General features: G+C 59.3%; 1 protein-coding gene across 3 annotated transcripts; it reads left to right on the top strand.

Moving 5' to 3' along the window:
• Positions 1 to 6,336: 6,336 nt before the first annotated feature.
• HAPLN2 (hyaluronan and proteoglycan link protein 2) lies at positions 6,337 to 10,836 on the top strand. 3 transcript variants are annotated; one of them, XM_045983051.1, is made up of 8 exons: positions 6,337 to 6,454; positions 6,576 to 6,672; positions 6,993 to 7,051; positions 9,026 to 9,137; positions 9,352 to 9,705; positions 9,838 to 9,954; positions 10,079 to 10,261; positions 10,498 to 10,836. In XM_045983051.1, the coding sequence occupies exons 4-8, from the start codon at positions 9,050 to 9,052 to the stop codon at positions 10,776 to 10,778; spliced, it is 1,023 nt and encodes a 340-aa protein (XP_045839007.1). In that variant the 5' UTR covers positions 6,337 to 6,454; positions 6,576 to 6,672; positions 6,993 to 7,051; positions 9,026 to 9,049; the 3' UTR covers positions 10,779 to 10,836. The 3 variants fall into 3 exon arrangements, with proteins under 3 accessions (XP_045839007.1, XP_045839008.1, XP_045839009.1); XM_045983052.1 differs by lacking the exon at positions 6,993 to 7,051; XM_045983053.1 differs by lacking the exons at positions 6,337 to 6,454; positions 6,576 to 6,672; positions 6,993 to 7,051 and having other exon boundaries at positions 9,074 to 9,137; positions 9,396 to 9,705.
• The last annotated feature ends 723 nt before the right edge of the window (positions 10,837 to 11,559 follow it).

The following is an 11,559-nucleotide window of genomic DNA, read 5'->3' on the forward strand; positions in this document are numbered from 1 at the left end:
CCCTGAGATCGTGACCTGAGCCCACATCGAGAGTCTGAGGCTCAACCAACTGAGCCGCCGGGCGCTCAGCCCTGCGTGTTGCAAGTTTGCTCCCTGGGGACACAGGGACCTTAAACGGTGGTGGGTCTTGCTTAGTGGAGTTCCTACGGCATCAGGGATGCGGGACGCTTGGGAGGTACTCAGAGGCTGCTGGAGTTGGGGAAGGTGCTGTGAATGGGAGACACGTCTGAGTCCTTTCCACCACTGGTCTTGAGACCTTGAACAAGTCACTTAAGAGCACCCTTTCTCTGGTCTGTAAAATTAGAAGACTGGACTAGTTCAGTCATTTTTACAAACTCGGCCTTGTGGTGTTGCGGGCTGCTGAGGGAGTTCCACAACCTGACTTCAGTTTCCACGTGTCTCCCTCCATCTCTCTGTCCCCTCCACCTACAATGTCCTGTATCATACTGTGGTCATGGCAGAGGTGTGAAAGCTCTGGAATGAGGCCATCTCAAGGCCCTTTCCAGCTCACAGTTTGTGTGTGGCCCACTTTGCAGGCCACGCCCCAAACCTCGTGGCCACGGTTGTGACTCAGGGTTCCTAGTCTGGCCTAGGGTCGTGAGCAACTTGTTCTGCCTGACTCACTCATTCCAGAAGCGTTTATTAAGCATCTTCTGTAGACCAAGGGTTGGTGGTATAAAGGTGTCCAGCCCTTGTCCTGCTGGGCCTCACCACCTTGTGGGGATGTAGCAAGTTACCAAGACTTGATGTCACTAAGAGCTCTGGCCAGGTTGGGACACAGTCCTGGGGCCTCAGTGCAGGGCCCAGGGGAGGAGCTTTCTGAAGGAGCCTCCCTTGAGGGTGCAGGCCGGGCCCTGGGGATTGTGTGGGATTGCAAGAGAAATGGGCCTCAAGGAGTGGCAAGTTGCATGGGTCTCACGCCTCCTCACAAGGTGGGAATAAAGGCCAATAGGACGGAAAAAGCACACACGGCTATGTACGTGGTCTGATACGCAGATAACACGATGTAACCGTACAATGGACTAATACTTAGCCATATAAAAGGATGTTGAAGAAGGACTTTTGATAACTCGGGGGACATATCTGTGATATAAATAAAGGGAAAAAAGCAGATACAGAATGGTACCAGTATGGTGAGGGCTCATCTGTGTTAAAAATCCATACATAGGGGCGCCTGGGTGGCTCAGTGTGTTAAAGCTTCTGCCTTCGGCTCAGGTCATGATCTCAGGGTCCTGGGATCGAGCCCCGCATCAGGCTCTCTGCTCCGTGGGGAGCCTGCTTCCTCCTCTCTCTCTGCCTGCCTCTCTGCCTACTTGTGATCTCTCTCTGTCAAATAAATAAATAAAATCTTTAAAAAAAATAAAAATAGGAAATTAAAAGACAATAACAGAATGGGAGAAGATATTTGCAAATCCTGTCTGATAAGGTTCTAATATCCAGAATATATAAAGAACTCTTTAAAACTCCACAATAAAAAGACAGCACAATTTAAAAATGGACAGAGGAGGGGCACCTGGGTGGCTCAGTGGTTTGAGCCTCTGCCTTCGGCTCAGGTCATGGTCTCAGGGTCCTGGGATTGAGCCCCGCATCGGGCTCTCTGCTCAGCGGGGAGCCTGCTACCCCCTCTCTGCCTGCCTCTCTGCCTACTTTTGACCTCTCTCTCTGTCAAATAAATAAATAAAATATTTTAAAAATAATAAATAAAAATGGACAGAGGATTTGAAAATACATTTCTCCAGAGAAGATCTACAAATGCCAAATTAGCTCATGAGAAGCCCAACCTTATTAGTCACCAGGGAAATGCAAATGAAAACCACAATGGGCTAGCATTTCACACCTGCTAGAATAAGTGTAATTTTTTTAAAGGGTAATGACACAGGTTGGAGAAGATGTGGAAAAAATGTGGAAAAATCATGTCTTGCTGGTGGGAATGTGAAATGGAGCAGCTGTCTGGGAAAAGGGGTTGAGAGTTCCTGAAAAAATTAAACATAGAATTACCATAGGACGCATGATCCCACTCCGGGGTGTGCACCCAAAGAGAACTGAAAACACATGTCTGAACAAACTTGTACATCAATGTTAATAGAAGCATTGTTTAAAATACTCAAAAAGTGGAAACAACCCCTATGTGTATCAGCTGGGACAGATGAAGGAAACGCAGCAGACGTACATAATGGAATGTTACTTGCCCATCAAAAGGAGTGGCGCCCTGGGACACGCCACAACATGGAGAAAACTTGGAAACATGTCCAGTTTAAGAAACCAGAGACCAAGGTCACATACGTGCCAGGAGAGGCCAATCCACAGGCACAGGGCAGTGAGGGAGGGGGAGGTGGAGAGTGAACCGGGCGCAGGGCCTCTTGTTGGATTGATGTTCTGGAATTAGTGGTGGGGGTTAAATTCATGAATATCCTAAAAGTGACTGGGTTGTGCCTTAAAAGGGTGAGTTTTATGACATGTGAATTACATCTTTAAAAGACGCGTAGGCGCACTGCGAGGGACGAGCTCTAACCTGTTCGGCGCGGTGATTCCCAGTGAGGGGACTGCAGGGAAGCGTTTCCTCCTCTTTTCCCTGAGTTTCAAAAAACTTGTAGGTCTACTTATTGATTTGAGAGAGAGAGCACGAGCTGGAGGGGCAGAGGGAGAGGGTCTCCAGCCGACTCCGCACTGAGCGGGGGGCGCTGTGCGGGCTCCGTCCCAGGCCCCTGCGCTGAACCCGAGTCAGATGCTTAGCGGAGGAGCCCCCGGACGCCCTCATTCTCCTGCAATTAGCGGACACCGTTTTATCCGGGAAAAGGGTAAAACAGCAATGGGCACAACGCAGAGTTAGTGCTGAGGCACTGGCGTGGAGCAGAGGACAAGCGTGACCCGAGCAGCCGGGCGCGGGAGGAAGCAGCACCCCGGCCCCGCCACGCCACGCCCCGCCACGCCACGCCCCCGGTCTCGGCCCCGCCCCTCCGAGCGCGCCGCCGGCTCCCCGCGCCCCCTGCCGGCCCTCGGGCGCAGTGCACGTCCCCGCGGCCGTCAAGGCGCCCAACGTCGCGCGCGTCCGGTTCTGGAGTGTTTGGAAGGACAAACAGCAAAATGTTGACGTTTACGCTGTGTGGTGGGACTGAGGGAGATTTCCACTTTCTAGTGTTTTTTATGTTTGTTATATTGTCTACAATTAAGTATATTAAATAAATTATGATACATAAAATTACATATATTAAATAAATGTATACTATTACATACATTTTCCTGTAATCAGGCTTAAAAGAAACAATACAAGTTGACTTCGAGTTGAAGAAAATTCATTTTGGCTTCATTTTTACATTTCCATCTCCAGATTCCTGGAATTTACTTGGTGTAGGGGAAAGGTAGCGGATCATTTTTTGCTTTTGTTTTTTGGGTCCCCCTCCCAGGATGTCCAGCAAGTTGCCCCAAACCTCCGGCACCGCGGCCGTCCACCTGCCGCCCTCCAGACCCGGGCCTGCCGCGCAGGCGCAGAAGGGAACGAGCGAGCGGCGCGGCAGGTGCTCCCGGAACAGAGGCTCCGCGCGTATTATCAGGCGGAAAGAGCAAAGTAGGGAACAGCTTGTAGGATACCATCTCAACTGGGCTGAAAAAGAACAAGGGGCACCTGGCTGGCTCAGTCCAGCAAAGATTCTTCATTTCAGCTCAGGTCATGATCTTAGGGTGCCCTAAGGGCCCCCTGCCCCCCATCTTACCCTCAGAATAGAAATGGTTGATAAAGCTGAACGTTGGCCCGCTTGGGTGAGGACAAGGTGACCCCCTCCCATTCCAGTCCTCTGAGACTTTGCAGAGTGGGAGGAAGCTGCCTGCACAGCCAGCCAATGCCTCCCTCCGGACCTGTGCCGCTCGGGTTTCAAGGTGCTGCTCAGTCCCGAGGTGGGTATCCTGACGCCCACTGCTCAGGAGCCTCAAGTAAAGGGGCTGGAGGGAAGGCCAGGAGAGGGAGCTCTGTCCAGGACCTCCAGGCAGGGTGGGGCCCCCCGAAATGAGGCACAGTCTCCTGCCAAGGCTCCGTGGGGCATCTGAGGCACAGGGATGAGTCCTCAGGCTCGGCACAGAGACGGAACTAGAGGGAGTGAGAGGGAGGGGTGGGGGGGCACGCTTTTCCTAAAGGCTGACGTCCCCCTCCTCACCCCCTCATCGTTCTGCAGTGTTGCTGGAATCCCACCCCACAGGGCACCCCAGCCTGGGCCAGAAAGAAGCATGGCCTGGGGCTTGCAGGGAGGAGGGGAAGGCAAGGGACCTCTCCCTGAGGGAGGCAGGGAGGTGGCCCTGTGTGAACTTCACAAGAAGGAGAGAGGGCCCTTCCAGTCAACCCCATCCTCTCCCTCGACCCCCCTAAAGTGCCATCTTGCCAACATTCCCCACCCCCCATGCAGCAGTCTCAAGAGTAAACTGGGAGCAGCTTGCCACCAGCGGGGATCAAGAAGGTTGACCAGCTGACCCTGCCTGGTGGCTGGAGGCTGAGTCTGGGCGTTAGAGGAAGAGAAGCAGGACTCCGCACTTGTACCCGCACCCCCCAGCCCAGCTGGGAGCCGCAGTGGCAAGGCCTCCACTCAGAAGAGCAAGCCCAGCAGCTACCCTCCTGCTGAGCTGAGTCTTGGGGCTACTGGGAATGTATCCGGCTGTTCCTGGTCCCCGTCCTTCCCCACCCCACCCGCAAAGGGTTCTTTCTGCCTCTGTGGGGTAGTGCCAGGCCCTCCTCCCGTCTGCACTCAGCTCTCATGGGCTCACATACCCAAGACTTCCAAACCCTAGTCCAGAAGCTATGCGGGGAGAACGGGGGACGGGGGGCGGGGGGGGGGGGGGTAAGCCCAGAGTGGAGGCTGGCCTCGGGCCCCCTCTCTGCGGGAGGCTGTTTGTCTGAGTTGGGTGGAAGCCAGTCAGATGCGCGGGATCAGGGCGTCCTGGCCCCGAGACACGAGACACGGGCTGTTTGTCTTCTCTCGTCTGGAGGGGGCGGGGAGGGCCCGGGAACAGTGGGGAAGAGAGTCCATCAATCCCCAGAGGAGCACGAGCAGGTGGGGCGGGCCCCCGTTAGGAGATGCGGCCCCTGCGGGAAACCCTGCAGCTGCGGGACTGGGAGAATCCGGGAGAGGCACCCGAGAGGGATGAGTGGGAATGGCAGCAAGTTCCACGGCTGCCTTCCATGTGGGCTTGTCCCCCTCCTACCTGCTCCTCCTCTTTGTCAGGTGCCTGAAGAAGCCGGGTGTCCTCAGGTCCCCTCCGGTTCCAAAAGCACACGATCTTAATGACGCGAAGATACTGATCCGGGATTGCTGGGTGGAGAGAGAAGACAAGAGGAGATTGGAAGCCAGAACTTTTTCCACAAGGTTATTCCCAGCCCTCTGCACGGACGGCAAACAAAAAAGAAACACGCTTATTCTGGGTGTTGAAATGTTCTGTATAAGGGGCTCCTAGGAGGCTCAGCCAGTTAGCCTCTGACTGTTGGTTTCAGCCTGGTCCTGATCTCGTGCGGGGCTCTGTGCTCAACAGGACTCGATCCCAGGACTCCTGGCACCATGGCCTGAGCCGAAGGCAGATGGTTCACCGACTGAGCCACCCGGGGTGCCCAATAACAAAAATCTTTAGAAATATTCCATATGTTGATCTCGGGGGTTAGTTCCATGGTGCGTACGCGTGTAACCATTACTGAGCTGTCCGCGTAAGATCTGTGCGCCCGTATGTAAATTGTGCCTCGACAGAGAGGTCTGAACACTGAGTGTGAACTCCGTGGGAGCTTAGACTCCAGGGCAGACTGGAGACTGTGTTCCCACTCAGGGAGGTTAAGGACCTCCCTTCTCTTAAGAATTTACACTAAGAGGAGGCGGGACAAATAAGCTGACCTCTCTTCTGGAGAGCTTTTCAAAGTCCTTCTCAGAAATTCCTATTTTTCCTCCCAGGCACTGAAACCTCTCCTTGTTGTCAACCTGCCCTCTCTCCCACTGCAGCTCCAACCACGTGCTCTGCCCTCCAAGGAGCCCCACCATCCCCGGCCTCACACCAAATCCCTCCCAAGGCTTGAAGCGTGGGGACGGAAGGGGCCCCGTTTCAACCTCCTCACCAACAGGGCCCCACCCCGTCTCTTTTCCCTGGGGATGTCCATCCTGCTCAGACCCCGCTCCGACCCGGGCCCCTTTTCCGGTGGTGGGTGCCAGCCGGTCCTGCATCCCACATCCCCAGCTGCTGGCATTTTGTTGCCATTGCCTGCAGGATGAAGAAAGGGCCCCTGTTATCCAACAATAGGGGGAAAGACAGAGACAATGGGAAATTGTGCTTCCGATGGGGTGGGGCCAGAGAAGGAAAGGACGGACAGACAGGGGGCTGGACAGAAGGGGCTGGGATTTCTGGAAGCCACAGGAGGTCCGCTGGAAGTCTGGTTCCCACCTTGAGAGCCTCTCCCCGCAGGCGATGCGCACCCAGGTTCTGGAAGACAGAGGTGAGGGCTCTGTGGGATGAGGGGCGGGGCTGCTGCTTTCATGAGGCCCACGTGGAAACGCAGAGACGCGGGATCTTGACCATGGTCTGTGAGCTCACCCACAGTTCGCCCTCACACGCAGCGGCCTGACGTCTTCATACCCCCCAGTCCATCCGCTCCTTCTCCGGGCCGAGAGCATCTAGAAGAAACGAGGCACCCCACCCCCCACATTCTTCCAGGTAATCCTTCCTGGGTGCCTCCTTCATTCCAACCCCTCTGGGGGCCCCCAGCCCTGATCCCAAGCCCCACATCCTCCCCAGGCCCAGGACAGTGAGCCGTGCAGATAAAGTGCCAGGTCACAGGCTGGACACTGGTCACCTAGCCTAGCTTAGTGGACTGGCAGGTGGACAAGTTCTCGGCACCTTAGCTGCTTCTGGGAGCTCAGGGCAGAAGCACGAGGAGCAGCCCTGCTGATCAGGTGCCCAAGTCCGGGGCTCGAAGGTGCCTGGACCTGCCAGGGGTCCCGCAACCCCTTCACTGGAACATCTTCCTGGAGCAGGACAAAAAGCAGCCAGTCCCTGCCTCTCCCATCTCTGTGAAGAGACCGGCTTCTAACAGGTAGGCGCTGGGGGCTGTCGGCTCTCGAATTCTCTGCAAGGGCTACCAAGAGGGTATGTGTGCGCCTGCTTAGAAACACACAAATACAGACCAGCGGTTAAGGAGGAGCTTGAGCCTGCGTCAAAACCAGCTTCGAACCCCAGCCCGCCGTCCTCTTCCTGGCTGTGTGACCTCACTGCTCCCTACAATGTGTGCACCTTTGACCAGGTGTAAGAGGGGACCTGTAATCATTCCCACCTAAAAACAGGATACACGGGGCAAGTGCTGGGGCATCTCAGCAGGTCTCCTGGCGGGTTCCCAGCCCAGGTACTTCCCCTCCAGGCCCTGGGAAGCCCTCTGCACGCAGCCCCCAATTCTCCCTCAGCAAGCGCAGCTGGGGCCTGGCCTTCATTTGAAGGAGGAGGGGCTCAGCCCTGGCTTCCGGCTCTTCCCACGTCCCAGCTCTCCTTCCCAGAATCCTTAGCGGGGACTCATTCATTAACAAGCACACACATTTATTTAGCACCTCCTGTGTGCCAGAAACTGTCCTGGTGCTACAGATCATGGCTAACGCAAACATGGAACTTACTACATACTGGACACGATTTTAAGCATTTTAGCATGTTCCTTTGGTGAGATAGATGGGAACTGCTCTTGGCATGTTTACTGTTGAGGACACCGAGGCAGAGAGAAGTAAATAACTCATTCGAAGTCATGCAATTAGCACTTGGAGGAATGGGGGTTAGAAAATGAGTAAAGCCAGGCTAAGGGGGTCCTCAGTCCAATTATTTAAAAAAAGCCAAGTTCATAAAGAACATATAACAAGGGGGAAAAAATCAGGACACCAAGCTGGCCGTCCGTAGAGCCTGCAACTCTTGATTTCAGGGTCATGAGTTCGAGCCCCACACTGGGCACAGAGGCTACTTAATAAAATAAAGAAAAGAGGGGCACCTGGGTGGCTCAGTAGGTTAAGCCTCTGCCTTTGGCTCAGGTCGTGATCTCAGGATCCTGGGATGGAGTCCCGCATCGGGCTCTCTGCTCAGCAGGGAGCTGCTTCCCCTTCTCTCTCTGCCTGCCTCTCTGCCTACTTGTGGTCTCTGTCAAATAAATAAATAAAATCTTTTTAAAAAGTAAAATAAAATAAAGAAAAAGAAGGGGGGAAATCTGCTACTGAAATAGACAGCTGTATTGGGAATTAGAACTGTAGCTTTCTAACCCCTGGAGACCTCCCTGATACAGCCCTCGCGTGCGCGGGTGTAACTTTCAAACCCACACCGCTGGTTCAGCTGCTAATAAAAGCACTTCCAAGAACGAGGGCCAGATCAGTGAAGCGGGGGGCCCAGGAGAGCAGGTCACAGCACACTACAGTGTGGCCAGCCAGGGAAGAGGAAGGGTTTCCCAGAGGAGGTGAGGCCCACAGCGACGCCCAGGAGAAGGAAGTGAGAGCGAATCCGGACTCTCTTGGAACCAGAAGTCCAATATGTCTGGAACACAGTGCTGAGGGCACGGCAGGCAGGAGGCAATGTGGAAGGCACAGGGAGAGGCGGGATCCCAGAGGGCCCTGGTAGCCGTGGTTAGGAGCCCAGACCTTGTCCCTAGGGCCAAAAGAGCCAGTGTGTTAAGCAGGAGAGTGACAAGATCACGTTTGGGCTGGCTCTGCTGGAGGACGGTGTGGGAGAGGAGAGAGACTGCAGCGGCCATCTGGGTGGCCAGACTCAGGAAGTAGCACCTGGGAAGGGGAAGGGCAGGGAGGCCGTGGAGGGGCAGAAGAGGGATGGCCCAGGAGGCCTGGGGGAAGGGACTTTGCCACTGTCCCTTCCCCCATCACCTTCCTTTTGCCCCCTTCAGCCCCCTGTTCTGGCCCCATGCTTTCCAGCTGGACAGTCCCCTCTGAGGGATCCCTGATGGATGGGATCATCCATCTCCAGCCCTGCTCCCTCCCCCGATTCCTAGTCCCAAGAAATGCCGGTTCTTTGTGTTCTTTGTGCCCTGCAGACAGCGCTGGGCTGACTTGCCATCATGCCAGGTCCGCTCAGTCTCCCAACACTCTGCCACTTCCTTCTCCCTTGGGCCTTCGCCATTCTCCACAAAGCCCTGGGGGATGCAGGTAAGACCTCAGCCCCGCCCAGAATTTGGGGACGGGTGGGGGAGAGGCTCCAGGTGTAGGGAAAGTGGACGGGGCAGCTGTGGGAGGTGCCCAGGGAGGGCCATTGCTAAGTGTGGAATGGAGGAGAGGGTTGGAGTGTCTGGGGTCTAGAGTCTGGATGGGCACTTGCGGTGGGGGTCAAGGGGTTCCTGTCACTGTGGCCCCCTCTGCTCAGCACCCCACCCTGGCCCCCACTACCTCCTGCCCCCCATCCACGAGGTCATTCACTCTCATCGTGGGGCCACGGCCACGCTGCCCTGTGTCCTGGGCACCCCGCCTCCCAGCTACAAGGTCCGCTGGAGCAAAGTAGAGCCTGGGGAGCTCCGGGAGACGCTGATCCTCATCACCAACGGCCTGCACGCCCGGGGCTACGGGCCCCTTGGGGGGCGTGCCAGGATGCGCAGGGGGCACCGGCTGGACGCCTCCCTAGTCATCGAGGGCGTGCGCCTGGAGGACGAGGGCAGGTACCGCTGTGAACTCATCAACGGCATCGAGGACGAGAGCGTGGCTCTGACGCTGCGCCTGGAGGGTGAGGCCCTTGGGTGCCCCGCCCCCTTCTCTTCTGCGGGGCCGTAGCCGCCCCAGCTCGGGTCTCCCAGGACTCCCCCGGCCCTCTCTCCCGTCCGCCGGCCCCCTCCAGGCTGTCCGCCTCTCCCCCCAGGAGTGGTGTTTCCGTACCAGCCCAGCCGGGGCCGGTACCAGTTCAATTACTACGAGGCGAAACAAGCGTGCGAGGAGCAGGACGGGCGTCTGGCCACCTACGCCCAGCTGTACCAGGGTGAGCGGCCGAGCCGGGCACCGCCCAGGCCTCTCCGGGATGTTCCGGCCCCGCGGGGGCGAGCTCCGGTCCGGCTTCTGCTGGGAGCCCTCTAACCCCGACCCCGTCTCCCCCTGCCCGCCAGCGTGGACCGAGGGCCTGGACTGGTGCAACGCGGGCTGGCTGCTCGAGGGCTCGGTGCGCTACCCGGTGCTCAATGCGCGCGCCCCGTGCGGCGGCCGGGGGCGGCCGGGGATCCGCAGCTACGGGCCCCGCGACCGGAAGCGCGACCGCTACGACGCCTTCTGCTTCACTTCGATGACGGCAGGTGAGGGCGCAGGGAGGCAGGCGGGCGGCGGGGCGGGGCTGAGAGCCGGCGCCCGCGGCTCGGAAGGGGTCGTGGGGCGGGTCTGGAGAAGCCGGCGCGGAGCGAGATGCGCGCGGCCGGAGGGGACCCGGACTCGCCGTCGAGACCGCGCGTGGTGCCCCCCGTCCCCGCGCCCGCCAGCCTCCCCGCGCCCCCCCGCACGCCTGCCGCGGGTGGTGACGCGCCCCGCTCCGCAGGCCACGTGTTCTTCGTGCCCGGGCGGCTGACGCTGTCCGAAGCGCACGCGGCGTGCCGGCGGCGCGGGGCCACGGTGGCCAAGGTCGGGCACCTCTACGCCGCCTGGAAGTTCTCGGGGCTGGACCAGTGCGACGGCGGCTGGCTGGCGGACGGCAGCGTGCGCTTCCCCATCACGTCGCCGCGGCCGCGCTGCGGGGGCCTCCCCGACCCCGGCGTGCGCAGCTTCGGCTTCCCGCGAGCCCAGCAGGCGGCCTTCGGGACCTACTGCTACTCGGAGTAGGGCCGCCGCGGCCCCGGCGCGGGACCTCCCGCCGCCCCCGTCCCGCAGCCCGCCACGGCCGGGGGTCCCGGGGTCCCGCCGGGCCGGGCGTGGGGGAGGAGGTGGGGGCGCCGGGCGGGACCTCGGACGCGCGGATCCCGCGGCCGCTGCTGGGGGCGGGCGGGCGCCCGGGGCGTTAAGCGACGGCTGCGTCCCCCAGCCCAGCAGCCCGAGGACTTCTCGCGTCGAGGCGTGGGGCGGGGGCGGCCTGGGGCCCGGCCGGCTGACCTAGCGCCCAGGGACACGGGCGGAGGTGGGGCTCCTGCCTGCGGGGGCGGGGGCCCCACCGACGGAGGCGGGACTGCAGGCGCGGCCGCTGGAGAACGCGGGTGCCATTGCGCGGAGCCCCACGCGGGGCGCCCCGCTCCCGCCGAGACCGTGCGGCCGGACCAGCCGAGACGGCCCGCCACGCCCCGCCGGTCTCCCGCCCCAGCAGGAAACGCAAACCACCGCTCAGCTGCTGGGAAGCGGGCGCTGCGCGGGGTGGGGGCGGGGGCAGCCGGGCCACCCGGAGCGGCGCGGCGCGGGCACCCGACGGCACGGGCGGCCCCGCGGGCGGCGCGGAACGGGACCGGGAGCGCCAGCATCAGGCCGGGCGCTGCGGAGACGAGCGCGGACGCCGCGACGTGTCTTCTTCAGGACGCGCGTTTGCATGAATCCGCGCGTTTGTCCGCGTTCCGGGTCCGGCGGTGCGAGTCCACCGCGGCCAGCTCGCGCTCGCGAAGGGCTCCCGGCGCACCGG

This window comes from Meles meles, chromosome 17 (assembly GCF_922984935.1).
Source record: "Meles meles chromosome 17, mMelMel3.1 paternal haplotype, whole genome shotgun sequence".
NCBI classification, from domain to species: domain Eukaryota; kingdom Metazoa; phylum Chordata; class Mammalia; order Carnivora; family Mustelidae; genus Meles; species Meles meles.